The 27,958-nt window shown below is 37.3% G+C and overlaps 2 protein-coding genes across 4 annotated transcripts; one reads left to right on the top strand and one right to left on the bottom strand.

Annotated features, from left to right (window-relative positions):
- The first annotated feature begins 77 nt into the window (after positions 1-77).
- Positions 78-27,594, top strand: LOC119073444. Of its 2 annotated transcripts, none has more exons than XM_037178934.1 (11): positions 78-641; positions 3,705-4,140; positions 23,311-25,196; positions 25,252-25,483; positions 25,546-25,709; positions 25,770-26,040; positions 26,108-26,625; positions 26,683-26,776; positions 26,836-26,905; positions 26,969-27,107; positions 27,182-27,594. In XM_037178934.1, exons 2-11 carry the CDS (start codon positions 4,056-4,058, stop codon positions 27,347-27,349), a joined length of 3,627 nt encoding a protein of 1,208 aa, XP_037034829.1. In that variant the 5' UTR covers positions 78-641; positions 3,705-4,055; the 3' UTR covers positions 27,350-27,594. The 2 variants fall into 2 exon arrangements, with proteins under 2 accessions (XP_037034829.1, XP_037034828.1); XM_037178933.1 differs by having other exon boundaries at positions 27,176-27,594.
- LOC119073424 lies at positions 9,212-19,756 on the bottom strand. Of its 2 annotated transcripts, none has more exons than XM_037178868.1 (6): positions 19,546-19,756; positions 19,320-19,395; positions 19,177-19,262; positions 18,606-19,109; positions 9,458-18,471; positions 9,212-9,316 (listed from the first exon to the last, which is right to left on the bottom strand). In XM_037178868.1, exons 4-5 carry the CDS (start codon positions 19,080-19,082, stop codon positions 9,475-9,477), a joined length of 9,474 nt encoding a protein of 3,157 aa, XP_037034763.1. In that variant the 5' UTR covers positions 19,083-19,109; positions 19,177-19,262; positions 19,320-19,395; positions 19,546-19,756; the 3' UTR covers positions 9,212-9,316; positions 9,458-9,474. The 2 variants fall into 2 exon arrangements, with proteins under 2 accessions (XP_037034763.1, XP_037034764.1); XM_037178869.1 differs by having other exon boundaries at positions 19,177-19,256; positions 19,546-19,742.
- Positions 27,595-27,958: the final 364 nt, after the last annotated feature.

Genomic DNA, 27,958 nt, shown 5'->3' with positions numbered 1-27,958 from the left:
TCTTTTACGAAATCGACTATATAATTTGCGGTCGTCGCGCAGAAAGAAGCTCAGCACAAGAAGGAATTCAAGAAACCGTTTCAGTTACGATCGCGTTGTTGATGTACACGGTATTGATGAACAAAAACAAAAGAAAGAAACGAAAAATTCGTGTCGAAATGAAAAACTTGAATTTTTAGTTGAGTGTACGTGTCAGTGAGGTTGGATATATTTTTTTTTGCTTCGACGGAAATTAGGTTAAACTGTCCGCTCAGTTAAAATTTTTGTTGATTATTTTCGTTAAAATTCAACTGAAATTCGTGTGTTGTTGTATTAATACATTTAAATATTGAGTGGTTGGAAGGAAAAATTTGGTGCCATCTTAACCCAATATTGGTGTAATGTTTGTGTACTACTCTGTACGCAAATAGTGCACTTTACTTGCCGATAATTATATTCTAACATAACAATTCACATGATGACTCGGTCTGAGAAAGTTATATTTTAATGAGATGGAATAAAAATTACTTTTTCTTGAATTGTTTTCGTTGTTGTGCACTGTGTACACACACTATACTTGGATTAAGCGTATATAGGACGCACAATTGGGTTTCTCATAATTATTATAAAATGGGAAAATAGGTCACCATGCTGAATGTGAGGTTCGTATATTATGTATAATTTACAGCTTCCACTTGTTTGTAATTAAATCGATCTAGTTAAGCTTAATTACAATTTCGAAAAGTGTTTGTACATTATATGCATTCATCCAGTATATACATTGTGGGTGAATTTTGCTAAACTTTCTCTGCATAAATTTGCTATTTTCAATTTATAATTTTGAAAATATTATGACACGACATTCATTGTATGTTCTCACTTAGTGGTTCAAATGTTGGACGAGGATTTAAATTTGTTGCATATCATTTGCATGCACAGCAATGACTCCACATGAAACCATTAATTTTGTGGCGGAAATACCATAGTTAAATAATATTTTATACGAGGAGAAGAAAGGTATTTTTTTCGGTAATAAAACGCAACAGTCAGACTTTATTGTAAGTCTAATGAAGCAATGATGCCCACTAAAAACTCAATTCGATATAAAGTGCAGTTGTAGGATGACTAAAATTTTAAAATCTGAATGTTGAATTGACTTTATTCCATTAATTTCCGACTAAGAGTATAATCATACTAAGCATGATTAATGGACAACATGCACAGTTAAATAAATGTGAGCATTGTGCCTATTTGCTATATTCTTCTTCGAGATAATTAGTGAGGTTCATCACATTATTATTACCTTTCGATCATCCAGTCTTAGAACAATTAAGAAACTGTTCAATATAAACATTTTTATATTAACCGAGTAAGTACCTTCGGTGGAAACGTAATGTATATGCAAATATTAATATTTGAATATCATTTAGAAAAAAAACAACAGTTATCTAATGCGGTAACTTAAGTAAATATTATGTGAGTGTATCTTAAGGTATAATATCTCTTGGAAGACATAATCGTCGAGTTAGTTGAACCGGTCCAAAATATTATAAATGTAAAAAATTCTCTGCATATCAATTTTTCATACATGAACACACCTCGACTCGAAAGAAGAAAAAATACAAACTTTGATCTGATGACAACTCTATGTAAGTACAGTTGAAATTTCTTGCAACAAACGGTTTTGAAGTTGTATACATTTTTATCAATTGTTGTTTCGAAATTCATTGGAATCTCGGCTTTGAAACAATTCAATTTTGTAGGCTATCACTTTGCAAGACTTTCTTCAGATCTTATCTCGAAAGTGTTGAAGAACGTTTTATGCATTGTCTGCTTTGAATGAGTTATGTAAAAATTCCGCAGCATCTCATAAAAGCGAACTGAATATTTAAATAGGTAGCCGCTGTAGAGTCACCTATAATGCAGAGAAGAATGTCGTTTGTGAAGCGATTATTTCGTTTACTGTATAACATACAATACGGTTTATTTAGATCGATTTTAGTGAAATTCTCGCCAGCGTACATTGCTAAGGATTTATCTGAGAGAATCTACTACTTCATTTGACAGACAAAAATAAAGTCTTTTACTTCATTTGTTTTGACATGTTTGTTTGCCTATGTATAAGACGACGTTAGCTCTGACAAAATTTTATTTTTGAAGTCGCTGTCGATACCAGATGATAAAAAAAAGTCATCCACTGCATGTAGTCGACTTGTATGCCTAAGATGGTGCAATGGATTTCAACAATAACCTTTAATCGCTATTTCCTTAAATCGTTTTCTGTACATCCGACTTTAATATCAGTACATAAACGTAGAAAGTGGCACCAATAATTTATTATTTTGGTTAGTCCCAAACTTACAAAGATACACATCTGATCGGTCTGATTGGATACATTTAACGAACTTGTTTCAGTTGTTAATATTATTATCGTTAATAATGGAAAATTGTACTCAAAGTATGTCTGTGTGCTGAAAAAAATAGACAAATTAAATGGGAAAAAAATGTAAAAAAAAATCAGTAATACTTTCTAGTTTACGCACGTTACACCTCTCAAAACAATTTCAAGCTTAATGCAAATCAACGTACACAATAAAGAGAGGGGACATGTTTTGTTCAAAGATCAAAAAATATTTGATTGAGATAATGCCAGGCGTTGGATGATCAGATTAATACATAATTTCGAGCATAATTTGAATTGATGCGCAGTTGAACAATTCATTTCATTTTCATGTATAAAAATAAAAATTTCAGAATGCTAAAATCTTGAAATGTTTTTTTCTAAAAAAATTTCTTTCAAATTAACTCTGAGTTTTAATTGTGAAAGATCATGAAATTTATGCTCCAAATATTACCATTTTCGCTGAGTTGCTTCAGTCAATCATTTATAATGAAGTCATTTTATCACTTATGATGCTTTTTTATGCATTAAGGAGAAGTATATTTGAACCAATTCCATTCGTTGATTTGCGCTGCTTGATACACCTATAGCTACATAAGATGATTGCTGATAAGCACACTGGTACGGTCGTCCTTAGTCACTTTGAAAGACAATATAAAATGCTAAAAAGTTGATTGATTTTTTCGATTAAAGATTTTCTTTCCATGAAACGGGTAGAATCGTCACATTGCACGGTCATGTGAATGTACACTCTAATCGTCTCGAATACCCTTTCTCCAATTTACTTATCTATTCGTCGACGTACTTCTTATTATTCATTTTAGATCGATTTCAATAATCATCATAATCGAATGGAATTGATCATGCATAGCAAATTGTGAAATTTTTTTCTTCTTTTCTCCAAGAAATTGCTTTTATTCTTCAATATTGAAGCAAGTGTATGAGTTTGAGTATACAAAGTATCGATAAACAAATATACGGTCTTGACTTTAAAAAGTGAATTGGCTTGAGCTCAATCATTTTAGTTTCGCATATAACAATGCAACTCTTTATGGTAAATAAGTATTAAATTTATGCTGAGCGGCATTATGAGGTTAATTGTAATAATCGTATGCCGTCAAATCAAACAAATTCGTCTATCAGTCTTCTTTACTCGAGTTCCGTGTTACAGTTTTCTATGTTATTGTTACGAATTTAACACGGTGATCGGACTACTTGCATATTGACTCTCACTTATATTATTAGCAAAATTTAATTGAGTCGCCCATTTTAAACTGAAAAAAACTTTGCCAGAATCAATTGAAACATTGTTCAAATTTTTCAGATGATATAACACCAACACTTCAATGACATGGAAAAACCAATTAATCATAAAATATGTTTGTGAGCCACACGACACACACTCCACCATCGCTACAACTTAATTTTCACCGCAATTATTGGTTCTGTATTGGTTGGCATCGGTGAATAAAGTAAAAAAAAAAAAAAAAAAATTAAGTAAAAGTGTAACAGACAGTATATACGTAGTTTGTAAAGTGAATAGGAATAATTTTTGTGAGAGTGTAACAACGTGTGCTAAACAAATGGTTTACAAAGCCACAAATACTCCATTGTGAAGTTCGTTTTAATTTTTAAACTTAAAGAAACCCAAGGATAACATTCACACTCAAACGAAATGATATTGTACAGACGGAACCGGAAAATTACAATGAATCTACTTTATGGATTATTTACATTCATGATGCTGCATCAATTGTGCGGTAAGAATTCATTTCTTTCTTTTTTAATGCTACATCCCATATCAGAATCTCAGAAATTTTTATTTTTATCTCAATTTATATATATTTACCGAACTGACTCATCATTCTACAAATATATCCGCTATCAACTAGATTCGATTGAAATATGTGACTGGAAAAAGAAAATCATTTAAAATGTTGCATGTGCCTACATCATATATATCGTAAGATATGTATTCAAGATTATAACGGATTAATTGTGACAAAACAACTTATTAGAGCGATGGCACACATTTTTTCTCTCCACATCAAATGGAAAATATATGGATGCAATGTTCAATTTCTGAAAAGACATTTCGAATCGACCATTCTGCTGATCAAAGACTCTCAGATCGACAAAGATATTCTGTATACAAAACGTCCAAACAAAGTAATGTTATTGGTCTTTTATTGCGATGTAATAAAATTTGATCAATGGTGGACCGAATTATTAAAGTGACTTAGAATGAGTATTTTAATGTTTTATAATGCACAATATATATTATGATAGACTGTTACAGTTGGTATAGTAAAGTTCAATGGAATTTTTACTATTCTAAAATGATTTCAGTGCCATTCAACTAAGAAATTATTCATTTATTATCGATCCAAGTTTTTAAGTTGCTTTTGGCTGTACTTTTACTCAAAGGGAGAGAAATTCGATATGTCTTCTGTTTTGGGAGTTGCTGTAGCATGTAAATTATTTCACACAAAATTTGTTTAACAAATGAAAATCTAGATTTTCAAATTAAGTATTTCGTTCTGGCTACGAAATGCCTTAAAAACATTAGACAATAAGAATCTAGATTTTTATTTGTTCAACAAAATCATGTGGAATCAATTACAAACGACAACAACTCTTAACCTGTTACAGACGCTAAAAATATGACCAAATATGACCAGTATTTTTATCAGATCTATAGATCAGTGTCAAATAGCGGTTTCTTCTCTCAAAAAGTGTCAAATGAGTTGTCAATTTCACAAAGCTAACCTCAAAAGATGTTTCGTTCACAGAGCCGCCCCTTGAAATGTATGAAAATTTGTGCGGCGTCTCACCATCCAATACTTTTTTTTTGTTCGGTTTGAGGTTAGCTTTGTGAAAATGACAACTTATTTGACAGCTCAAACGACATTGACAATGATCTATTACTTCCATTGATCAATCTGTTGATTTCAAATCCAATGTCCAATTTCACTTTTCTCTACATGTAATTCGAAAAAAAAACTCCTGGGTTGGATATGACTTTATAATAAGAAAAACCTCATTCTCATGCGTGTACGATCGTCAAGAAAAAGGGAATTTCACAGTTCGAGATTCCAATTACTTTGGTACAAATTACATCTTGTCTGGATCAATCAAGTTTTCACATTCCAGATTTTGTTTACATTTAACACTTTCTACCCTTTATAAGACAATATAAATGATCTCTGAAAATATAGAGATAGAGTCCACTGGGCAATTAGGTTGAAATCGTTTTTTTGTCTTGCATCTTCGACTGTTTTTTTTTATTTTAAGATGAACTGATGTTCATGTTTAAAATTGTTAAACATAATAGCATACCTGAATGAGTCAGCTACAGTGAAAGAAAATTTTAATTTTTTTTCCTTGCAACTAAATAAGAAAATGTTAGACATGAATACCATCATGGTTGTATTGTATCCTCAACTTTTTTTTAATTCAAATAAATAAAAAATCAATCAAAATCAAGACTCTGTTAGAAAAACCATTAGATTGTTGGAATCATTTTGAAAAATTGTTTTTTGTTTGTTGTTACAATGATTTCTACCTGTTCGTTAATAATAGAATTTTTTATGGTTTCGAGACAATCAACGTCTGGTCTGGTGCAACAGGTTGATTGAGTGAATATCAATATTATGGTCATTGTGTATGGCTGAAATTCAGCCGCTGAATTGACCCAGATCTGATTCTACAGAAACATTGTGTAATCTCTAGATCCTTCTGCTAAACACCTGAAGATTAAAAGCCAATGTCTTGTTACAACTGATTTATTCTTCAACATAGTGTCAACAAACATTGAACTGGCAACTTAAATGTTTGTGCATTCGCTTGACAATAATTTCATTACAAAAAAAGTTGATTTCACCTCCTCATGGTAGCATATTAAATGAAAGTTATTTTGAATGCTTCGCTATCATAAACAATTTTCGAAAAAAAAAAATAATGGCCTCACATTGCGACATTTAACAGAAAAAAATAATAAATAAAAATCATTATCTACTCTACACACAAGTGATATAAATAATTTTCTATTGTTTTACATTCATATACTGGTATTACTACAGTTTTGCAATTTTAATTTTTCATTCGGTATGGTACATGCACCGTACAGCGAAATGTTATTTTCTATTTTTTTGTGTTGTTTTTTTTATGATTTTTATTATACATCTTCAGCAAAGCATTACAAATAATCCAACAACTTTTTTTCGTTATAGAAGTTCTAACTTATAAGTGTTATGCATTTTATATGTTATAACAATCTCTGTGATCCCTTACATGAGTGCATGGTTTGATTATGTTTTAACTGTAAAAATGCACAGATGTAATGCACTTCATGTCTCTACTTTCAATTTTTTTTATTATATTCTGCACTAAAGACTATAGACATAACCATTAAAGATGTCTTTACAGCATTACATTGTCGATATAAAAATCAATTATTACAACGAGAGATCAAAGTCTCTTCTATGCATATCAGGCCAACGATCCAATAATTTATTCACAGACAAATTGACGCGTAAAAAAGTGTATAATAATTGCTTTAACCGTTACGTATACTCATTCCTTAATTGATATTCGAATACTAACGTCATTCTGCTCAATTTGCTGGCCCATCCCATTAACATCTAGGTGTATTGAATGTGTTAAATCAATATCTTGTGACCAGGTTAAATGTGTCATATTCCATCGAACATCAGACATTTTACTCTTCTGTTAAACAAATTTATATAGCTGAAAGAATGGTAGACAAGGTTCTAATATTTTCCACTTTCTTTCGGGTCAGTAAAAACGATTCAGTGATTAGTTTGCGTCAGTCAGTTCATTATTGACGAATGAACATTAGCGACGATTAGCAACACATATCCAAACAAATTGTACTCATGGCAAATACATTTAGTTCGGATCTGTACCATTGAGTTCAGTGTACTTACCTTGAGGCAAATTTGATGTTTAATTGACCGAAAAATGGTTGTTCTTAAAACAAAAATCAAACAGCCAATCTTTCCGAACTCACAAAATCGGTTCGAATAAAAATCGCAAGTGCAAACACACCTATCGGAATTTAACAGTTGTGGAGTGTGTGAGTCACTGGCGAGTGTGTTATTGAACTGATTCAAGGTTGAACATTCTTTCATCGTTTAAAAACGCCTTACCAATGAAGAAGTCATTAACATAATCTTTCATCTTGTGATTTGTTCAAATTTCGCTTATATGTCGATTCGATTTGCTGTTATAAACAATTTCACAGCGATATTGTGTTAGTGTGTATAGCAAGTTTCATGTTTGTTGGACAATAAAATTTTCTCGGCATAACTGACTCAATTGAAGTTTTTACGAACACCAAGCGTATTGATGGGTGCCATTTATCGATAACGAAGACAAAAATAGTGACAAGCTCTGGGTTATATGCTTCATTAAATAGTAAAATGCATGTTAACAAAATTGAAGTACAAGATTTGAAATCAACCGATTAAAAATACTTTGATCAAGGTAACAGACCCGATATGCTTGCCGTCTGTAACAGGTTTATTTGTTAGTTCTCTCTACTGTGTTCGAATGGACATTTTTAACTTCATTAGTTTTAGCATACATTTTACTATTAGACAAATCTCATCGCTTATGCTGTCGCTGTCATTGTCGATAACTGATGATGTTGTGGTCTATTAAAGACCACATTCATCACATTAAAAAGAAATATTTACAAAACAAAGACACATTAACGAGTCAATATTTTATGCTTAAGTACTCATTGTCTTTTCAGAGAATAATTGTTCATAAATGAGAGTCTCCATATCCGATTTGTGGTATAGTAATGATATAGTAACAATGAAATTCCAGTAACTACTTGCTTTCTTTAACTTTCAAAAAAAGGAATGAAAAAGATGTTGGTTCGGGAAATCTGAAAATATTCTGGTTCATAGCCGACGTAAAAATGCGAAAGACGGAATCGTCGATCGGTAACGTATATTCGGAATATCCATTTCTAATAATACTATACACACCACTCAATGTGAAAACAACAATCGTCGCTAAGTGTCTTAAATATGGTTGTCACTAAATTTCGTAACTCTGAATAAATTTGAAGATATTTCCGAGTGAACTGAATAGATGAATTGCTCTGAATTCTTTTTCACTTAGTTTTTGTTCGAAATACCTATCTTCATTGTTTTTGTGGAAATTAATTTCTAGCCGATCAACCTGAGAGAATATAAAGTTGAAAGGCTTTAACTACAGCAAGTGCGTACACTATACAAGAAGATTTATTTAAATTAAATAAACGACAAATAACAGACATGACAGACATAGCATTAAATTTGGGGTACCTTCCACTCCATTGTTCTGTAAATATATTGAAAATGTCGGTATTATTCCCATGAACTGTATGTCTGAAACTGTGTTAGTAATCCAAATCTACTTTTGAAACGAACAGCCAATTTACAAAATTATATACGCCCTTCGCCTTCTTAATTTACCTTTTCAAAATGCCACTCCACCAAACTAAATCTCTTTGCTTTGTGTGAACGTATAATGTTAATGCACAAGATCGCATTTTGAATTGTTTTTTTTTAAATCATTCCGGGGATGAGAACGAGGAGTTGAAGAAAAATGATTTTGAATAACTCTGGGTTAGCTGAAAGTCATGAAAAATGGACGGGAATTTATTCGAAACAAAGTCATTAACAACGTTTCTTTGAAGTTTATGAATACCTCTGCAGTTTCCTGGCCTAATTTGTAATTTAAAGTTTTAGTGAATAGATGAAAAGAGGTGGACTTTGATGTTCAACCGTCCAACGAAATCCGTTAATTAATCTTATGAAACAAAATTTTATTTTTCAAATCAAGAAATTACATTTGGATAATGAGCTGATCTATTTGAAATTATTTGAATGAGTAAAAAAACATCGTTGCTGGGTGGATCTGAAACAATCGAAATAAAATCCATCAACAAATCATATGTGAGCAAATTGTCTTCGATTAAATTAGATTACGACCCAGTACCCATGCCTCCATTGGGCCTGTCGTTCTTGTACTAAAATAGTAAATTTTCATGATTCTCACCTCAAATCCTAAACCGGTCAATTGCCATACTTGATTCCCTTGATAGTTCCCTCGATGACAATTTTAGCAACGTGTGAATTGTTCGGCAAGAATCCGTGTCGTCTTTCGATGATTTCGCAGACCAATTTATCGGGATTTTTCTTAAATGGGCAACCGTTTTTGATTCCATCGCAAATATCACGAAATTGTGGTCGAACGAAACCGTTCAAGCTGATTTGTCCCTTGTCGTATGCCTGTTGGTATTTTGCGTTGAACGGACTCGGTATGATTCCCAGGAAGGTGCAATAATTTTCCAGTTGCGTCTTGTTCTCGAAATAGATGGTTCCGGCAAAGACGGACAATTGAGACTCGACGAATCCGGTGACATCTGGTGAACGCGAATCAAAGGGCATTTGTAGCTCTCTGGTATTGATCATAGTGTTGATATTCGGATCGGGCTTCAGCCGAGGTGAATACATTCGCAGCGTTGTAGATGCATTTCCACGAAATATGTGTAGAAATTGGTTGACTTCGAACGGGCTCATTAGCAGAAAAATCGATTTTTCAGTTTCATCTGCCGACTGTGCAGATACTATCCACCAAACGGGTCGCAGGAATTCATCTGTCTGTATATTTTGTGTGTCCACGACATTGACAAAATCAGTTGTTGCGTAAATGTCTTTACCCCACTTCGTTTCATTTTTACTCAACAGCGACCAAAGACTTGTTTTTTCTAAAGCCTTCGGCAGATGTACCACCAATTTTGCATTCAATAAGTTGCTCCATTGCTTACGATTTTTCATGCCATGACGAAGAAAATCGCCCAAAAGTGCATCCGCTGCTGGCTTTACAGGATTGGCTACGCCAGGTCGCTTCACCTCCCTCTGTTCTTCCAGTTCATACTCAAGCTCTTTTTCTTGTTCTTCATCCAGTATGTGAGAGAAGCGCTTCATGTCCGGAATACATTTTTGGAGCCTTTCGATAACGAACTCATAGTTGGATGACAAAAACGTTTCCAGAGCCACATTGTTATTGAACAACTTACGTGACAATTTACTGTAACGGGCGATCAGGCTCGAAAATCGTTTGGTGAATATCGACACAACGGACAGTTCATTTTTTCCACCGTAAAGATCAACCAGTTTTATTATCTCTTTGTCCGTGCAAAAATTGCCAAGTCGCTTGAGTAATTTTTGCGTGTCACCACCACCGGCACAAGCGTCATTCATTTCATCATCAATGTATCGATATGCAGCCAATTTTTGTGAATAATTATATGATGCCACCGACCAGTGAACCAACCCATCTTTCTCAAACTCTCTACTGTTATAACAAATCCAATCGAACACGTCTCGCACACAGATCGATTCGGCTTTAGCTTTATCAGTAAGTTCTCGAATGCCGTTATCAGCTTCCTCAGATGCCCAAAAACAAATAGTGTGTCCTTGACCCAGTAAACGCATTCGCATGCAAGCTTGAACCGTTTTATCACGTGTTATGCCGCCGGATAGAGTTACGCAGGCTTTGATCCCGGTTGGAAATTTCAGGTCCGTACCTCTTGTGTGCACATCATCCAGATAAACGACGCATCTATCAAGCCTTTCAAAGTATGGTGAGCAATCGAATTCTCTGAGACAATTATGACGGTCGACAGCCATGAGAATATTCCTTTCATTGAAGAACACAGCCGCATCGAATCGATCCGTCGAAACTAGATCCAGCCAATGTTTGGCCACTTGTTCGTTGTTCAATTCGAGCATTAACGCTCCGGAATCTAACAAAACCGGAATCCGATTTTCTACCAATTTCTTTAGAATGTCAAGACCACTGATATTCGACTGCAAGTGCTCGTAGTTATCATTTTCCTCGAGAACGATGGTTTTGCGTACATTCTCATTGGTGTCTTCGAGTTCCTTCAAATCATTTTGACAGATTGGCTTGGGTAGCAGCAATTTCGTATCGTTTGTACCACTGAAACCAGTAACGACATTTGACGATTCCTCTGAACATAGATCCCAAGCAGTGCACATCATTTTCATGTCGAAAATTTTAGCTTCCCTCGGAAAGACAGTATTGGCCAGCCAAAAGTCGATAACGTTCATGTTGTAGCGCAGTAAAGTGAACAGCATTGTACGTTGGGTGGCATCCGATAAATTAACGCCCCCGTAATTGCGAACTGATTTATGAACTCGTTGTGCGGGCATGCAGGAAATCCATTCTTTATATTTTTCGTCTCCATTCGAAAGCTTGGTCAAGGTATCAAAGCAATTCAACAGCTGGACATCCGTTAAACCAGAATAATAGTAGCTGAGGTATGTGAAGCAAATAGCTACATCTGGATGACCGAATTCGGTATTTTCTGCACAAACATCCTTAGCTAGAAACGGCACTGCCATTTTTCGTTTACCATTCGGATTTACACCATAATTGACGCGCCATCGTTTCCTCAATACCAAATGAAGCACCTCGAATTTCAACAGGCCAGACAATAAAAATATTACATTCTGGTGGACGGGATACTCTTCGAATATTTTCATACAGTCATCATATGTAGTAGGATCGACATATTTATCGCATAGCACTGCTTTCACCAGAACTTTTTCGGAAGTTTTCAATTTTGGAAATGGAATCTGTGTCCGTTCCTCGACGAAATCATTTGCAATGTTAGCTTGTAGCTCATCGTACACGGACGAATGCAGGATGCGGCAATGACAGAACTTTTCCGAAGATTTTTCGACGTTGAAGTCGTGGTCGAATTCAATTTTCTCGTTACCATATTTGTCCCAGAGGATTTTTAAATTCGACGGAATGATTTTCAAGATGCTCTGAATGACCAGCCATCTAAGCTCTCCACCGTCGAGTGGTAGTTGCTCGCCCACCGTGTATATGAGTTGGTATTTAGCATTCAAAATAGCATCGGATTCGTCCAAAATGTTCCGGACATTTTTGTTGAGCCATTTATGGATTTGCAGCAGAGCTGAAGAGATACCGAACTCATTCTTGCGTGATGACTCGTACATTTTCAATTGCAGTGATAAGCGCCATTCGGGTAATGTCATAATGATGCCCTTGAGTTTCTTACAGTCTTTATATGTCTCCAGTAGAAGGCGAACATTATCTTCGCTGAAGATCATATCACGACGGCAAGGAAATACGAAAACTCGATGATTTAACATTCCGCCCAAACATTTTCTCAGTGACTTTAGGTTACTTTCAAATAACGGTTTCAGTACGGTCACTTGACAGACGTGTTTTTTGTTTGATAGCAGAGCACAAAGTATTGGAACAATGACCGCGGTTTTTCCTTCTCCCATGTTTAATTGCATCACTGAATGTTCATTCGTCGACGGTTGGATCATGTTTTTCGCCACTTTCACTTGAATTCCACGAATCGTTAAATCCATTTCAATTTGAAACAGCAACCATTGCGGATAAACGGACGGCGACCAATTGGAGAATGGAATTTCCTCTTTTTCACGACGTAGGGCCACTTCCATTTTCGGCTGCATTTCCAAGTTCTTTATTCTCGCAGCCCGTTGATCGTTCGAAATTAGCACCCCCAATGCACCAATCATTGTCTTGTGATTTGCATTAGTGGACGAAATCATTTGAGGTAAAATCAGTGTGGGTACAAGGCGCGGATAAATGTTTGCCGAGTGCAAAAAACTCTCCTTCGTTGGTAAATGCAAGTCCTTTATTCTTTGCCAAAATGCATCCAGTTCCTCACCATCAAATTCTCCTTTTCGGAACAGTCGATCCGCTGATTTAATGTCGTCGACGGTAACATTGTCGTCGAAGTTTCGATGAATTTTTTCCATAAAATTGATTTTGTATTTCGGTGGACTGCTTTCACAGTGAACTTTGTAAACGATTTCTTTGAAATTCCTCTCGAACTCCACTGATCGATGCGATAACTGACGCATTTTCTTGCCAATTTCAGCCAAAAATAGTTTCAATTGTCGATTCTCGTACCACCTTTTCAAAAGTGGATTTATCCTGGCGATGACTTCGACTATATGAATTTCCGGTGCGTAAATTGTTGATAAATCACACTCATCGCATGGCCACTGCTTTTCTATTAGCTGAATTATTGCTTCTGCTTGAGACTCAGTCTTTTTGATCCATTGGGAAGAGTATGCACTAACTAGTAATGGTCTCTGGTGTTCATTGGCTGTCATGAATTGTTCCTTGAATTGGGATAAGTAGATCTCTTGTGGTACCATACAGGATGAAACAATTTCAGAAATTGTCGAGTGTTTGAAATCATCTTCCGTTATGTTGGTGTAAAGATAGACATCCGGCGACTTTATGGGTTCAAAATCCAATGGATTTGCTGCGACAACTTGAAGAGTAAGCAAGTCGTTTAGATCGATACCATTCAATGCCAATAACGTCAGTGCCAATGTAAATTTGGATTTATCAAGGTTGTGATCGCATGCGATGTTATAGAGGTCAATCCATAGGTCAGGAAGTGTAGAATTCAACTCTCGAATCAAATTTGTTCCAGTTAATTTATTCGTTCGGCCTTGTAACGATTTCGTATCGGAGAACAACATTTGACGAAGACGATTCTCGCAGTTCTTTGGAACATGGTATTGACCGTGCTTAGCTAAAGTGGTTATGATTCTTATATTAACCGTATGACAATCATCGCCATTTGCATCACTGCTATTTTGACCGATACTGATATTTCGACTGCTACAGTCAACATATTCGCTGGAGGTGTTACTGTGATATTCGCTACCAGTAAAGTAGCCATCGTGATCGGACGGTAGATCTTCTTCAATCGAATCGTCATGACATTTTGTAAAATGTTTCGTAACAGCAGCATTTCCATCGTAACAGCTATATCGTCGATACGATCGTTCATTCAGGAACATAGCGTCATCATCCTCTTCCAATTTTTCTTTAAAATGCAAAAAACTCATACGGTCGCTATCTCGAAACAGGCGCTTTGCAACAATTGCGAATGCTTCATGCGATGAGGATGGTGGTAGATTTTTTGGCCATTTAATTCTTTGCATGGATGTATGATGTGGTGGATGATAACTGCGGGTAGCGGATAACTTTCTTATTCGCTTCAATGTTTTCGCTGCCTCACTGTCGTATGGCTCAGACGACCAACAGTAGGCTGACTGTAAAATTTGTAACGACTTTTCGGTGCCTTTCATGCCAGTAAATGGATCGGGCAATACTTGCGAAGTGACTGCGTGCAAGTGAGCCAAATAAAACCATTCCGAGAAACTTCCTCTAGCTTTCAGTTGTTGACATCGATGGTCTATGTCATAAATGAAAAACGGTGGGTCGCGTAAATCTTCTGTGGCAATCCAAACATTTACACCGTTGGTTGAACTCTCTATTTCTTTTTCGATTTTTCCATGCGGCATAATCACCAACATTTCACGACTGTTCTGATGCTCCAACAGTAAGCCATTGCGCAGACCGAACAAAGTTCCGAACTTTTTCTGATCGCTGCATACTTTCATGCCGACATATTCATGTGACATTATTTCGTTGGACGCTCCCAGTTTGAACTGAATTCTCATGCGTGGTAGCTCGATGCTGATGTCATCGGGTCCATCCATAACGGCAATTATATATTTCTCGCTTTCCAATCGTGCAAGTTGCTGTGAAATCTTGACAAAACTGCTGCTCAATCTGTCGATGACACATCTGGATGTCTTTAGTTCTAAAAGCAATTTGGTGTCCAGATTCAATTCAAACTGAATTTGGTCGGATGAGGCAAAATTATGGACGTTAAAATGAAGTGGTCGGAATTCGATAACTTCTGTTTTTTGATTCCACCAATGGCTGTATTTGTGTTGCAGAACGTAGGGAATATCTTTCCCGAATTTATTAATTGGAATCAGTTCGTATACATCGCCGTCAGTTCTTACTTCCTTCACAATAACTTCATCCTTTTCTAGCTTGAAATGGTAACTGCAGTCATTATACTTGTAACGGGTACAAAATATTCCACTGTGATTCGGTTGCACTTCAAAGCAAGTTGACCCAAACGTTCTCTTAAATGAATCATTATTTACAATGGAATCTGGTAGATTGGATATTGGCATGCCATTGACGAGGAACGTTCCAGCAATGATGTCGATCTGAACGTAATTGGTTTGCACACCTTCTTCTCTGTTGACCAATTCGGTGTGAACAACTTGCTGAACTTCAGGAAATGATGACCACTTCGTAAAAACTCCATTTCGTACGCCAGTCCATTGGCTTGCCACGAACCGGTTCACATCAGTTGAGCAATCTTTAGTTACTTGTTGCAGCAATAGTTTTTCGGAATTTACACCAGTGACCCAAATTTGACGTAGGAATGTTCGACGTATTCTGTCAAATTCACTGTTCTCCATCGTACTCAAAATGATGTTGTTATTTACATTGACAACGGCGCTGAGCCAGTAATAGATAGCTGAATTTGTGGTTATTGATTGCCATATTTGAGGAAAGGCTTTCGATTTTGGATTCACTGCGAATGTCAATGCACAGCATATTCCTGCGTCCACCATATTTGTGCGCAGACTTTGAATTTGGTCTTGTTCTTTAAAATCACATTCAGATTTTGCTTTCTGAATCCGGTTCATCCAATCATCGCAGATGGATCGACTGAACAGTAATAGGTTGACGGCGGTTGTGACAATTGAATCATTATCGTTGAGCTCAACAATTCGTACGACAATCAGTATCGCAACCATAACTTTTAGCGGATGTTTCCAATTGTGTTGCTGCAGCGACAGATATTTTGAAAGCAAATCAAGCATCTCAGACGCAAAAATATCGTCAGCCAGGTCCTCATACGACTCGCGAAGCCAATGATTTTCCGATTTCGGTCCTGCCTGCCACAATGCTTGAAAGACAAGTGCTGCAACCGATTGCTTTTCAAACGATAGTGTTTCCGTTGCGAGAGCTCGATAAATATTGCGCATTTGTAAACGACATCCATCCGACCGAAGTGATCCAAATGCAACGTATTCTGACAAGTTCAATTCCATGGGACAGCTACTTTGACTAGCCAATACCTCGTTTTGAGAATGATTTGTACTCGACAGCGTCCATTGAAGGTTTCGGTATGGCGATTCCGGATCGACGTTGAATGTGCAAAATCGTTTAATCGTTTGCTTCTCGATTTCATTTGCTAATTCGATACCGTCGTCCTTGTCGTTACCACTACTGGAAGCATAGTAGACACAGTTGTATCCGTTGTTGACGACAAAATCTTTATCATCTGAATCGGCATGAAGTTTCTTCGTATAATGTGACTTCATAAAGAGTATGCACGAACTGCCCAAATTTACACGTCTTTCCCATTCTTCTTTGTGACATGCAATCTGTTCGTAGTTGATCCAATCGCCTCTGATGCTAAGTTTTGAACTCGATGTGAAAAAAAATTCTTCTGCGGCGAATTGAAGTACGTCACGTAAACACGAGATTTCGGTCGGTATTAACAGTTCAAAAGCAATGGCGTATTGACAATCTTCGTCACGACTTATTGAACGTTCGTATATCTCAACGGAGCATTTGGTCCAATTCTTTTGCAATTTGCAGAGCTTGCAATGACGATTGTGTACTGTCCGGTACTCAACAGTTGCCCAAATTTTTATGAAATCGTGCTGCAAATTTTTCGCTTCCTTTTTCCATTGCTCTATCTTCATCCGAGCTTTCGAAACTTCTAGCATTTTGGCTTCAATTCTTTCCTCCTCTGCATCTAAAATTGTCTGCAGTAAATCGGTCATTTCAGGATTAGTTTGGGCATAGCGGGAAGCGAACGATTCTTTCGAAACTGTTGACTCAGCATTCAGTGCAGGAAACGACGTTTCAGAATTACGTTGTTTGAAATAGATTTCCAAGCCAGATGCCACTTTTAACTGCTCACGTGTCGGTAACAGTAAATCTTCAATTATCTTCGGGTTAATTCCGCTGTGATGTTCCTCCAATAGGGAATACTCGTCGGTGGCTATTTCATCCAGGGCTCGAATGATCTGTAAAATCGTCAAAATCATCCGGCTTCCACCCAACGGATCATCCACATAATATTTCTTGGCTGCCGTTCCATAATTAACAGCAAGATCTCGAAGGCTTAAAACATGCTCTGCAGTACATTTGCTGCAATTTTCCCAGATCCAGCGTTCGACATCGGCCAGCAGAATTGTGGTATTGACTTCGGTACTGATTTTCAAAAAGTCAAAGTTTGGGAAATCGAGAGAGTTCACGCGATGTCTCAGTATTAGTTGCGGTTCCAGTAAGTGATTCGCAGTTGACGATGTGGTTGAGCTTACTCTCGATCCCAAGTACTGTTTAAGACTCGGAATTTTGTGAATCGAGTCACGTTGAAAATTTATGTCATCGAGTGGTTTGAGTAACGCCGTCAGCCTGTCAAGACGACTCAATTTGATGAATTCTTCGTTCACTCTTTCGCGCACTTTAAATATGACATCCTTTGAGTTGCTAGTCACCGACCGGTATAGTGATTCGAAATCGAATTTATCCAATGATGTTCCAAGTTTCGTGGCGAGTTTATCAAGTCTGCGTGCAACTTTAGCAACCATTTCCATAGCAAGGCTAGCATCGATTGTCCTACTAGACAGCACGTACTCGCACATTTTACTTGTTAAATGGATTTGAATGATTTTGTATATGCAGTTCGCCTTATCACGTTCAAATTCTGTCTCGAGATTCAATCGCAACGCTACTTTCATTGTCATCCATAAACCAGATCTTCTGTATGGCAAATCACCGCCTTTGAATATCACATCATCACGAACTTTCTTTACGGTTCTTGGGAAATCGTGTCCAGTCACCACATTCGAATCTTCGTTTGTGAGAAATGCTAACAGCCACTTGGACACGTACATGGGATCAGCAACGTCACGGATTTCGGTCACATCGCTTCCTGATTTCTTAGCTTTCGGCATTGCTCTTTCAAATTGATACTGATCCAGCAATGCCAATTGCTCGGCGAATGGAATTGATTTAACGAAGTTGTCGAAGGGAATCGAAAGTGAAATCGCCGGGAAAGACATCTGAAAATCAAGAACCAAAATTACCAATAGTCTAGAGAGAACAATTGAGGTGTGGCTAACGTGCTGAAGTGAAATACAAATAGGTTTACCGATTCCCAAACGCCAAGAAAGAAATTTGGAACCGAACATCTTACCTGAGGATCATTCTCGCTCGACATGATAATTGAATTTTCGAGTGAAGCTGGAAACGCTGAAACGATGGCCTTGTTTCCGCAATTACGATCACGTGGAATGTAAAGGCAAAAACCACAGTTCTGTTCCCGAATATATAGAGCGATCATTTCGCCACTTTGCAATGACGCTATAGCATTTTGCGTTTCTGGCACTTCCAAATACTGACGACATTGGAGAAACGACCAGGTTTGGAACAGATTGTGGGTTGATTTGGGTAATTCGTTGCTCAAATCTTGGATGATGTCAGCCATTAAAGCAAGCATAAGAGATTCATGATGATACGCTTGCATTGCATCGTAGTGATCGGGAAGTTTTTTCGGTAGGAACACTTCATGAACCATAAGTTGAAATAGTTCTCCGTTGAATTTAAACTTTGGTTTGCTCCTATCACGATTTAATTCAGTCCACCAGTTTGATTCAGGTTCTGAGTCACTCATTTTGGATGTCGGAACACGAATTTATGTCTAAAATTTCGAAAAAGTGGAAGTGGAAGTAAAAGCAAGTGTCAGAAGCAATGAACCATTCGCTTACCCTGTAAATTCTGTAATCCTTTGACAAGCAATTTCGACTAAGACTCGTTGTGTATTTCTCGCTAATATCGAATATCCTTCCTGCAACTAAAATTTGATCTAAAAATCAAAATCGTCTCACTGAAAATCGAATATTCGCTTTACCTATAGACGCTTGATAACAAAAAATATTCAAATTGATTGTCGCCGAGTGCAGTGACCTCGATAAGGAGCCGGGTATCTGAAAAATATTCATTTGTATGAAGTTTTAAAAACCGTTGCTTTCGTGGACAACAAGATAGGTTAGATGCAACATTATCAGCTGCAAATTTTATGGAAAAATTGCATATCTTTGAAACATCCGAAAAAACCAATTGAGAAAGTGTCGTACCTTTGTGTCCTTTGTGATAGGCAAGAAAGGAACACATTCACATTTATCATAAGAAATTGAATTGCTTGAGTAAAGCGATTTAAAAAACAATAAATGAATTATGTGCACACCAAAACTATAGAAACCGCAAACTTGAGTTTAACTCTCAGTTTTTATACAAATTAAAATGAATCTTTGCACAGAATGATGTGAAGAGCTTCAATTCGATAATTTTACGGTCCTACACAAAGAGTAGTATACGTCATAATTATGACGTATATACTACTCTTTGTGTAGGACCGTCCTATGAACCCGCAGTGTGAAAACTGTTTTTAAGTGGGATCAGTTTTGTGAATTTTCTTTCGCACATGACTACTTTGAATCGGCCAAAATGACTCGTTTCCGTAATAAATTTACTCAGTTCTCTTGTCTGACTGTAAAACTAGATGCTCAATACATTATTTGAGTTTAATTTGATTTTGTCTACTTTGTCATTAGCAATGGCGTATTTGACGAAAGGAGGTACATAATAGTAGGTGTAGTGATTTCACATAGATGTTTCGTGCAAAGTGTGTATCGAAGAGGGAGATGGTAAATGAAATAATGCGACGCGCAAATTATTCCATCTTTTGCAAATGTGTTGCAACTTTGCAGGGTTGAGGAAGTTTGTAGGTGAGAATGAAGTACTGACGTTTGGTAATAATTAAATTTCGTCGAAGAATATTTTTAAAACGATGTTTGTGCTGTTGATCAGCGAAATTCAATATTGGAATATGTTTGCTTGGTCTAAGAATAAAATTACTGAATTATATATACTAAATACTAAGCGATCTGTCAAAATTTTCTATGGGAACTATTCTATTTTATCTGTCGAGTGAGCCAGTCAAATACAAGGCTGTAAACTTTGGGGCCGCCATTTTATTAAATACGCGGGAACACACCACGTCTGATGATTTTGCATACTGAAAAAATCACCACATCATCACGGCGATGACAATCATCACAGTAGGTGAATTTTTGTATGAAATCCGCCATGTACATGTTATCATCAAGTTTGGTGTGTCACCCGCATATCTGTATCTACGTCAACGATCTTTCAGAACCTTGATCTGCGTGACATCCCCAAAGTTTACCAATGAACGTCAACACAAGGTATGGTCGAATGTCAAACTTTGTATGGAGAGGTGAGTTTGTTTCTGTGAAATCACTATGTCCTCCGGTTTTTATGAAAAGACCATACTTGGTTTATACTTTCATTGAAGTTTACAGCCTTGAGTCAAATTTTAGTCGATTATGCACCTCTGTCTGAAAGGTTTATTTTGACAATTTGTTTACGCTAATTTATCTGCCGTTGACACAGACAGATATATTGAGACAAAGCTTTGATTGAGATAATAATGCCTAATGCGAGATTATCGCTCTGAGCAAATAAAAATAAAAAAATACTAGAGGCGGCAAAACTAAGAAATTAATTCCCGTTATTGTGATCTTGTATAGCAAGATACCTGTTGTAGTTAATGAAGTAGAAGATTATGCATCAATCTCTTGAAATGTCCAAAGAGGTCTGTGGAAAGTGAAATCTAAAAGTATACAAGAAATGAATAGGTACAGGTATAATAGTCATATTTATGATGCTCAAAGTCATCTTAGTGAAACAGAAGGCCAGAAGGTCAAATTCTCATTTCTTTTTTTTTTTTTTTTTTTTTAATGTCATTTATTATTATCATTCCAGTAGAAATAGTGTGCGGAATACAATATAGGAACCAATCAGATTTAGAATACAGTCAATTAGTATACGCGAAGACTTAAGATAAATACAAAATAATTTTGGTTATACATAGTCCGCTTGTCTTGTTATTTAAGTATAAGTATTACGTTTGGCGTTAATTTCATGATCGTTTAGGTTTAGATTTGGAATAATTATCTTCTTGCACTTTAGTTTAAATCGTAGTTTCAGCGTTCAATTTTAACAAAAATGTTTGGTTTCACATAGGCAGAGTTTAGCGATACATTTACATACACAAAAAAGCAAGCAAAATGCGCAGTATATCACAGGTCAAGTATCACATAACGTTGCAGTAAATAAATAAATAAAAATAAATAAAACATAAAACATTGCACAAGAGTCCTCAGCCAACTCAGTTGACAAACCTCAAAGGAGATATCACAAAAAACTCTGTACTGTCTTGCATGATTTTCAGTTTCACTCTGTTCTTAAACGTTCTTAGGCACGTCAAACGCCGAGTTTCACTGTCCAGCGCGTTATAATCACTAGTTGCCATAGTTAATCCAGCGTTTGTCGCGTTCATCAAAGTTTGTTGATTGAAAATATGAATATGTGAGCCCCTTCTCGTCGTTCGACCATGGACGTCAGAGTTGATTGTGAATCGAAAGTTAGTTTTGGTCAAAGAGTTCACCATTTTGTAGATGCTGACTATTCTCTCAAATTTCGCTAGCTCAGAAATTGGCAGTAATCCGGTGCTATACAAATAAGTTGTTGATGTATACCTGTCAAGTCGAAACACAGCTTTGATGCATCTGTTCTGTAGAGTTTGAAGTTCTTTGAGCTTGTATCCGGCACATTCACTGTAGATCGGCAACATATACGACAAATGGGTCTGAACGTACGCAAAATACAGCTGCTTACGCTTTTCGGCAGGAATGTACTTTCCTTTTCGCCACATCAAGGAGATGAATGGAGCCACTTGTTTTTTGATATGATTCACGTGAGCATGGAAATTCAAATCCTCGTCGATGAGAAGACCTAGGTACTTGTATTTGTTTACGCGATCGATTTCGACACCGTCAACAACAATTTTAAGATCATTCATCTTCTTCGATCTCCCAAACGTAACGTAGCATGTCTTCACTGCATTAATTGAAAGAACGTTTCTGCATAACCATTCGTGGAGTAGATCAGCGTCATGTTGCATGGCGTGTTGGATGTCTTGTTCAGAGTCAAGCGCATAGATAAGTGCTGCATCGTCGGCGTAGAGCACTAGCTGACCAATGAAGTTTAACCGGAGCATATCATTGATGTAAATGATGAAGTGAATTGGCCCCAGCTTCGAGCCTTGAGCCACGCCAACGTTGACAGCCTTGAGGTTGCTGGAGTTGTTACCAATGGTTGTTGCTGTTTGGCGATTTTGGAGGTAGCTCAACATCAGCTTGACAGCAGAATCTGATAGGCCTAATCGCTTCAGTTTTCTCGCCAATCGTTTAGGGTCAACAGTGTCAAATGCTTTTCTAAGGTCGATGAACATAGCTACAACGAATTTCTTTCGTAAATTGGATTTTATGAAGTCGACCAACTGGAGAGCAGCACCTTGGCAACTTGATCTTTTCAAAAAACCAAATTGATTCCCAACGAACAGGTTCAAGCTTTCGAAGTACGAATACAGTTGTCGGAGCAGAATTTCTTCAAACACTTTCGATAAGGATGGTAATAGCGTCAATCCTCGGAAGTTATCGATGTCGAAGCTGCTTTTCTCTTCTCTTCTCTCTCAGCTTTACTGTAATTTTTTTTGATCGGTGGCGAAGTTATCCCAAGTTACCATAAGAACAGTTATAGTGGACCTCAACTTTACGCTTCTCTTTTGTAGTTATAGTCTAGCGTATAAATATTTACATCAAATCAAGTAATAGATTCGATGGATACATTATGTGAACAAACATAATATAGTCTCTGAACATCACATGCTAAAATGCTATAATTATATCTATGCAACTAATACTAGAAAAGCGAAAACGTTAACTTTAAAATTATTTCTTTTCTATTGTTTTCAGCATCCGACGAGCCAATATCTATATCACAAATCTCACCAAAGTCAAACACAGCCAATGCAAATTTAGAACAGCCAAACATTCAGACATCATCAAATATAAAATTACCACAAACCATTGAATCATCGCAATTACTACAACAAGACATCGCAGCTGACAAACACAACGCGGATATAATTCAAAGTGAAAGCGACAGTGATCATAATCACATACGAATCGAACGATCTGCGTCACCCATATTACATGATATTCCATCCAAGTCATCATACGAACAACAGAATAAACAATTTGATCAAATGGAGTCGAATGACGTCGAATCGTCGGGTAGATATTACAATTTAATTGAACCGACGAGCACGGTTAAAGATGGAGTTGAAATGGGCGACATGACACGGAGTGAGCGAACCGGAAAGGATTTGACATTGGACTCTTTTTTAGCGAAAGGGGGTCCTCGATCGATTACATCGGGGTCCCCAATCAGTCCAACGAGTGTTACGCTGACGTCCCCGACTGCCGTCTTAACTAATCATCCCAGACAAAGTCAAAATCCCGACATACAGGACATTATTACTGGAATAGTAAAGTTGTTGAATGGAAATGTAAATGTTCATGCAAATACTCAGCCAGCTCAAGCATCTCGACGACCATACACAACACGTATAAATAATAGGGGACCGCCGAGAATATCTGAAGCTCAACCCGTACCGAATGAATACGAACAACAGCCACCAACCGTTACGTTGAGACCACCACCTTATCCGTTTGATCGTCCGGAAAATCGACCTTTTATGAATGGAGTTCCATTGCCTGAACAGATTGTTCCATCAATGCAACAAAACTATCGTCCAGGGTTCATTTCTCAAAATAGACCTCCATGGCAAAGACCAAGACCTCGTCCACCAATCACCGGTAACCGGAGACCAATACCACCGTACAAGCCGATACCAACAATACCAGAATATCATCCAGAGGATGAGTATCAATTGACTACAATAGAAATAGATACGAATTCATCTTTGTATTCGAACACAACAGAGCCAATTACTGGCTATGAAGTAGAAGAACAAAATTCAGACGACGAAGAAGAAATAACGGATACAGATATCAGAATGTCATCTCCACCAATAATTTTACCCACCACAACCATAGACGATCTTATTGAAAATAGTGAGTCGCCCGAGAGAGAAGCGATTTCACCAGTGTCTTCCATTCCTGAAATCATTCCAACGATGACGACCATAATTCAATCGACTTCGGAAGTGAATGTCGCCCCATATATGTCGTCTACGTCGTCACCTTTGTCATCGCACACATTCACCCAGACATTGCAGTCGTCGTTCAAAGAATCCAGCTTGAGTACGGTACAAAGTAGTACAGTCACTCCAACTCTTAAACCAGCTGTAAAGACAGAGTTAGCTAATGAAGCTCTAACTCAAGCCCCAATACTAGTATCATCATCATCATCATCTCCCCTTGCTAAGCCAATTGTGACTTCAGACTCCAGTTTTCCATATCATCCTAGACCTGGCTTGGTATTAGATGATCCTGAATTTAAGCCTGGTGGTCATCGCCAACGACCACAAATTCAGTCAACCCGACCGATAACACCGCCTGGCTATGGAGAAATATTTGATGTTACGTTGTCGGCTATTCAAGGTCCATCTGGAAGTGGTTCTCAACAAACGATAAAAATCAAACCGTACGGCCATACTGGCAACGGAAACGGTGATATTATTGTGTCGCCATCTGGAGATGATGGTTTCGTTTCCATTGATGGTAAGAGGACGTACATCAATTTATTCGGCGAATCGACTGATGTACCACATGCAAGTAGTTCACAATCAACACCGACACCAACATCTTCGCAAATTATAAAGGCAACACAAACTGTAAGTTCATTTGAATTGAGATATTTTTGCATCGAATTTCAATCAATTTTTATAGCTTCCTCCTGGAGTAACTGGTACTGGATACGCTATCGCCGAAACAGAATTGCCGGTGAAAACTAATCAAAAGCCAGGCATTCAAAACCGGCCACTTTATCGACCAAGGCCACCTCAACAGCCTCCCGTTAGAATCGATACTTGCATAGTTGGTGACGATTCAACGTGTGATGCTGCACAAAATGAGAGATGTAAAACCGAGATAGGTGTGTCTAGTTGTCACTGCAGACCGGGTATGTCTTCTTATTGAATAGTTACCGTGTTGCATAAACTAATATTTTCATCTTTCATGTAGGCTATGCAAGACGCAAACATCGTGAACCATGTAGACGTGTAGTGTCGCTGTTGATGTCATTAAGAGTGGACAAATATTACGAACGACGAATTGTTTGGGATAAACTATTAGCAGATACTAACAGCGAAGCATACGCACAGCTAAGCTATGAATCAGTCAGAGCGGTAGGTTGCACAGAAGTTTGTGTTCTCGTTAGTGAGTTGTAACATTGGTTGTGTTTATAGATCGATTCGGCCATGTCAATGACTCCGTTTTCGGACGAGTTTATGGTGGCAAAAGTTAATAGAATTTACAATGGTGATGCTACACAAGGTGCTGCAGGTGTGTTCGTCAATTTGACTCTGGAGTTGGAAGAAAATGGCGACACCCTGAGACCAAATTTAAAATCGGATATCCAGAAACATCTTCTCGGCGTGATTCATCGACGAAATAACAATATTGGCAATTCTGTGTTGTACGTTGACTCTCCTCCTGGATCCGTTTCAAATTTACAAGGTATTTTCATGAGCTGAGCTGTTAGTTGGAGTAGATTTTAAACAAATTCTTTTCCCTTCAATCAAAGATCTGGATGAATGCTCTTCACCGGAATTGAATGATTGTCATGCACAGTCTACCTGTACCAATATATGGGGAAGTTTTCGCTGTGCATGCAATTCTGGCTTAAGAGATCCATGGTCTGATCAACCGCAACGTGCTGGAAGGGAATGTCATGCATGCGCTGACAGTTATTGCAACGATCGAGGTACTTGTAGCTATGAGAATGGAAATCAGAAATGTACCTGTGCTGGAAGCTATTACGGCGCACAGTGCGAAATTGATGGTGAAGTTTTGGGTGTTGCTGTTGGTGCTTCAGTTACTGCGGTTATCATAATCGTACTGACTTTGGTGTGTTTGGTAATGTGGAGTCGGCGTTGGCAACGCGAGCAAAAGAATTCCATGGGAAGTCCTGTATTCGGATACATGACTGGAGCTCAAGTAAAACAAGCCGGTTTGGGACAGCCGGCATATCAAGTGACGCTAGAAGATCGAATGAGATGGGCCCAAATCGCTGATGTTATGGCTCAAACCAACCATTACGCTGTAAGTTCAAGTGATTGCAGTTTGGAGATTTTTTTTATCATTTTTACATCTTAATAGGCTGAGCCAGTCGGTTCCACAAGACCATCGTCGGCAATGTTTGGATATCCAAATTTACATGGAATGAATACAATGAACAATATGGGTACTTTAGGTAATTGACACCACTTTCATTGACGTTGCTGGTGAAAATATTTAAACTTTTGTTTTTAGGTAACATCTCAATGGCCGGAACATTGCCAATGCATGCAACGTTGCCACCAGTTCCGCTTCCACGCTATGGGTAACATAACATATTCAACTCTTTCCATTGTGGAAATAAATGTTAATTTCCTTTTGTCCACAGACTAAGCCTTCACAGTCGATCCAATGGCATGCGAGCATTGGAAAATTCCAGTTCCAGCGAAGAGGAAGATCGAGCCGATTTACTCGGACGAAATTTCCAAGTACCCAGACCGAAAAGTCGTAGCAACGCTAGTGTGACGGTAAGATTCCATTCTTCTTTTCAAGCGTAATTACTGAGAAATTAATAAACGAAAACCAATTGCCAAAGAAACAGTCTGGAATATATTACGATGTTGACTACGAACCGTCTGGTGATCTATACGGTGGCACTCAGACCACAACAGCCAGTAACAATCCGATACCCATTCCAGGGCCTCAGGGCATACCAATGAGTACATACACATCAGGCCGTGCACCATCGGCGTACTATATGAATAAGTAGTGAGACTATTAACGAATATTTATTGAATTGTAAGACTTAATTCCGTCATTACCCACTCCCCCTTCCCCTTCATCCGATAAATTAAATCGCAAAATTAGGTAGAATTTTCATTTTTCAAATGAGTCAATTGTTAAGTTAATAGCAGAGTAGAACTTAGACCGTTAAGTTTTCATTTATTTATGTGCATTTTATTGCTGTAGTGACGTAAGTGCTTCTACTGTAAATAATAAACTCATTTTAGTGTATTTGCAGTTGTTTTTGTTTTGCATGTTTAGTCAACGACAACGATGTCTTGAAATTGAGAAGAAATCGGTCGTACACCTAAGATTCTATTTTTTATCCTAAGATTACAGTCCATACAGATCAAAGTATATTGTACAGTAGGTGTATTCCGAGAATCTCGAGCTCGGCTGGACAAGCTGAGAGCCTCTGAAATGGTAAATTCAAAATTGATTTTTCTTTATTTATTTTCATCACACTTTTCATCCAATCTCACGCAATGGATTGTTGTTATGTATACAAAATGGTTAAAGTCACATGCTTGAGTAGTAGTAGTTCCCGTTACTCGTCAGTAGATTCTTTTTGCCTGCATTCACCTCCAATAATCAC

The sequence above is a fragment of the Bradysia coprophila genome, unplaced genomic scaffold (assembly GCF_014529535.1).
Source record: "Bradysia coprophila strain Holo2 unplaced genomic scaffold, BU_Bcop_v1 contig_138, whole genome shotgun sequence".
NCBI classification, from domain to species: domain Eukaryota; kingdom Metazoa; phylum Arthropoda; class Insecta; order Diptera; family Sciaridae; genus Bradysia; species Bradysia coprophila.
Note: the sequence above shows the minus strand (reverse complement) of the source record. Positions and strands in the feature narration are given on the sequence as shown.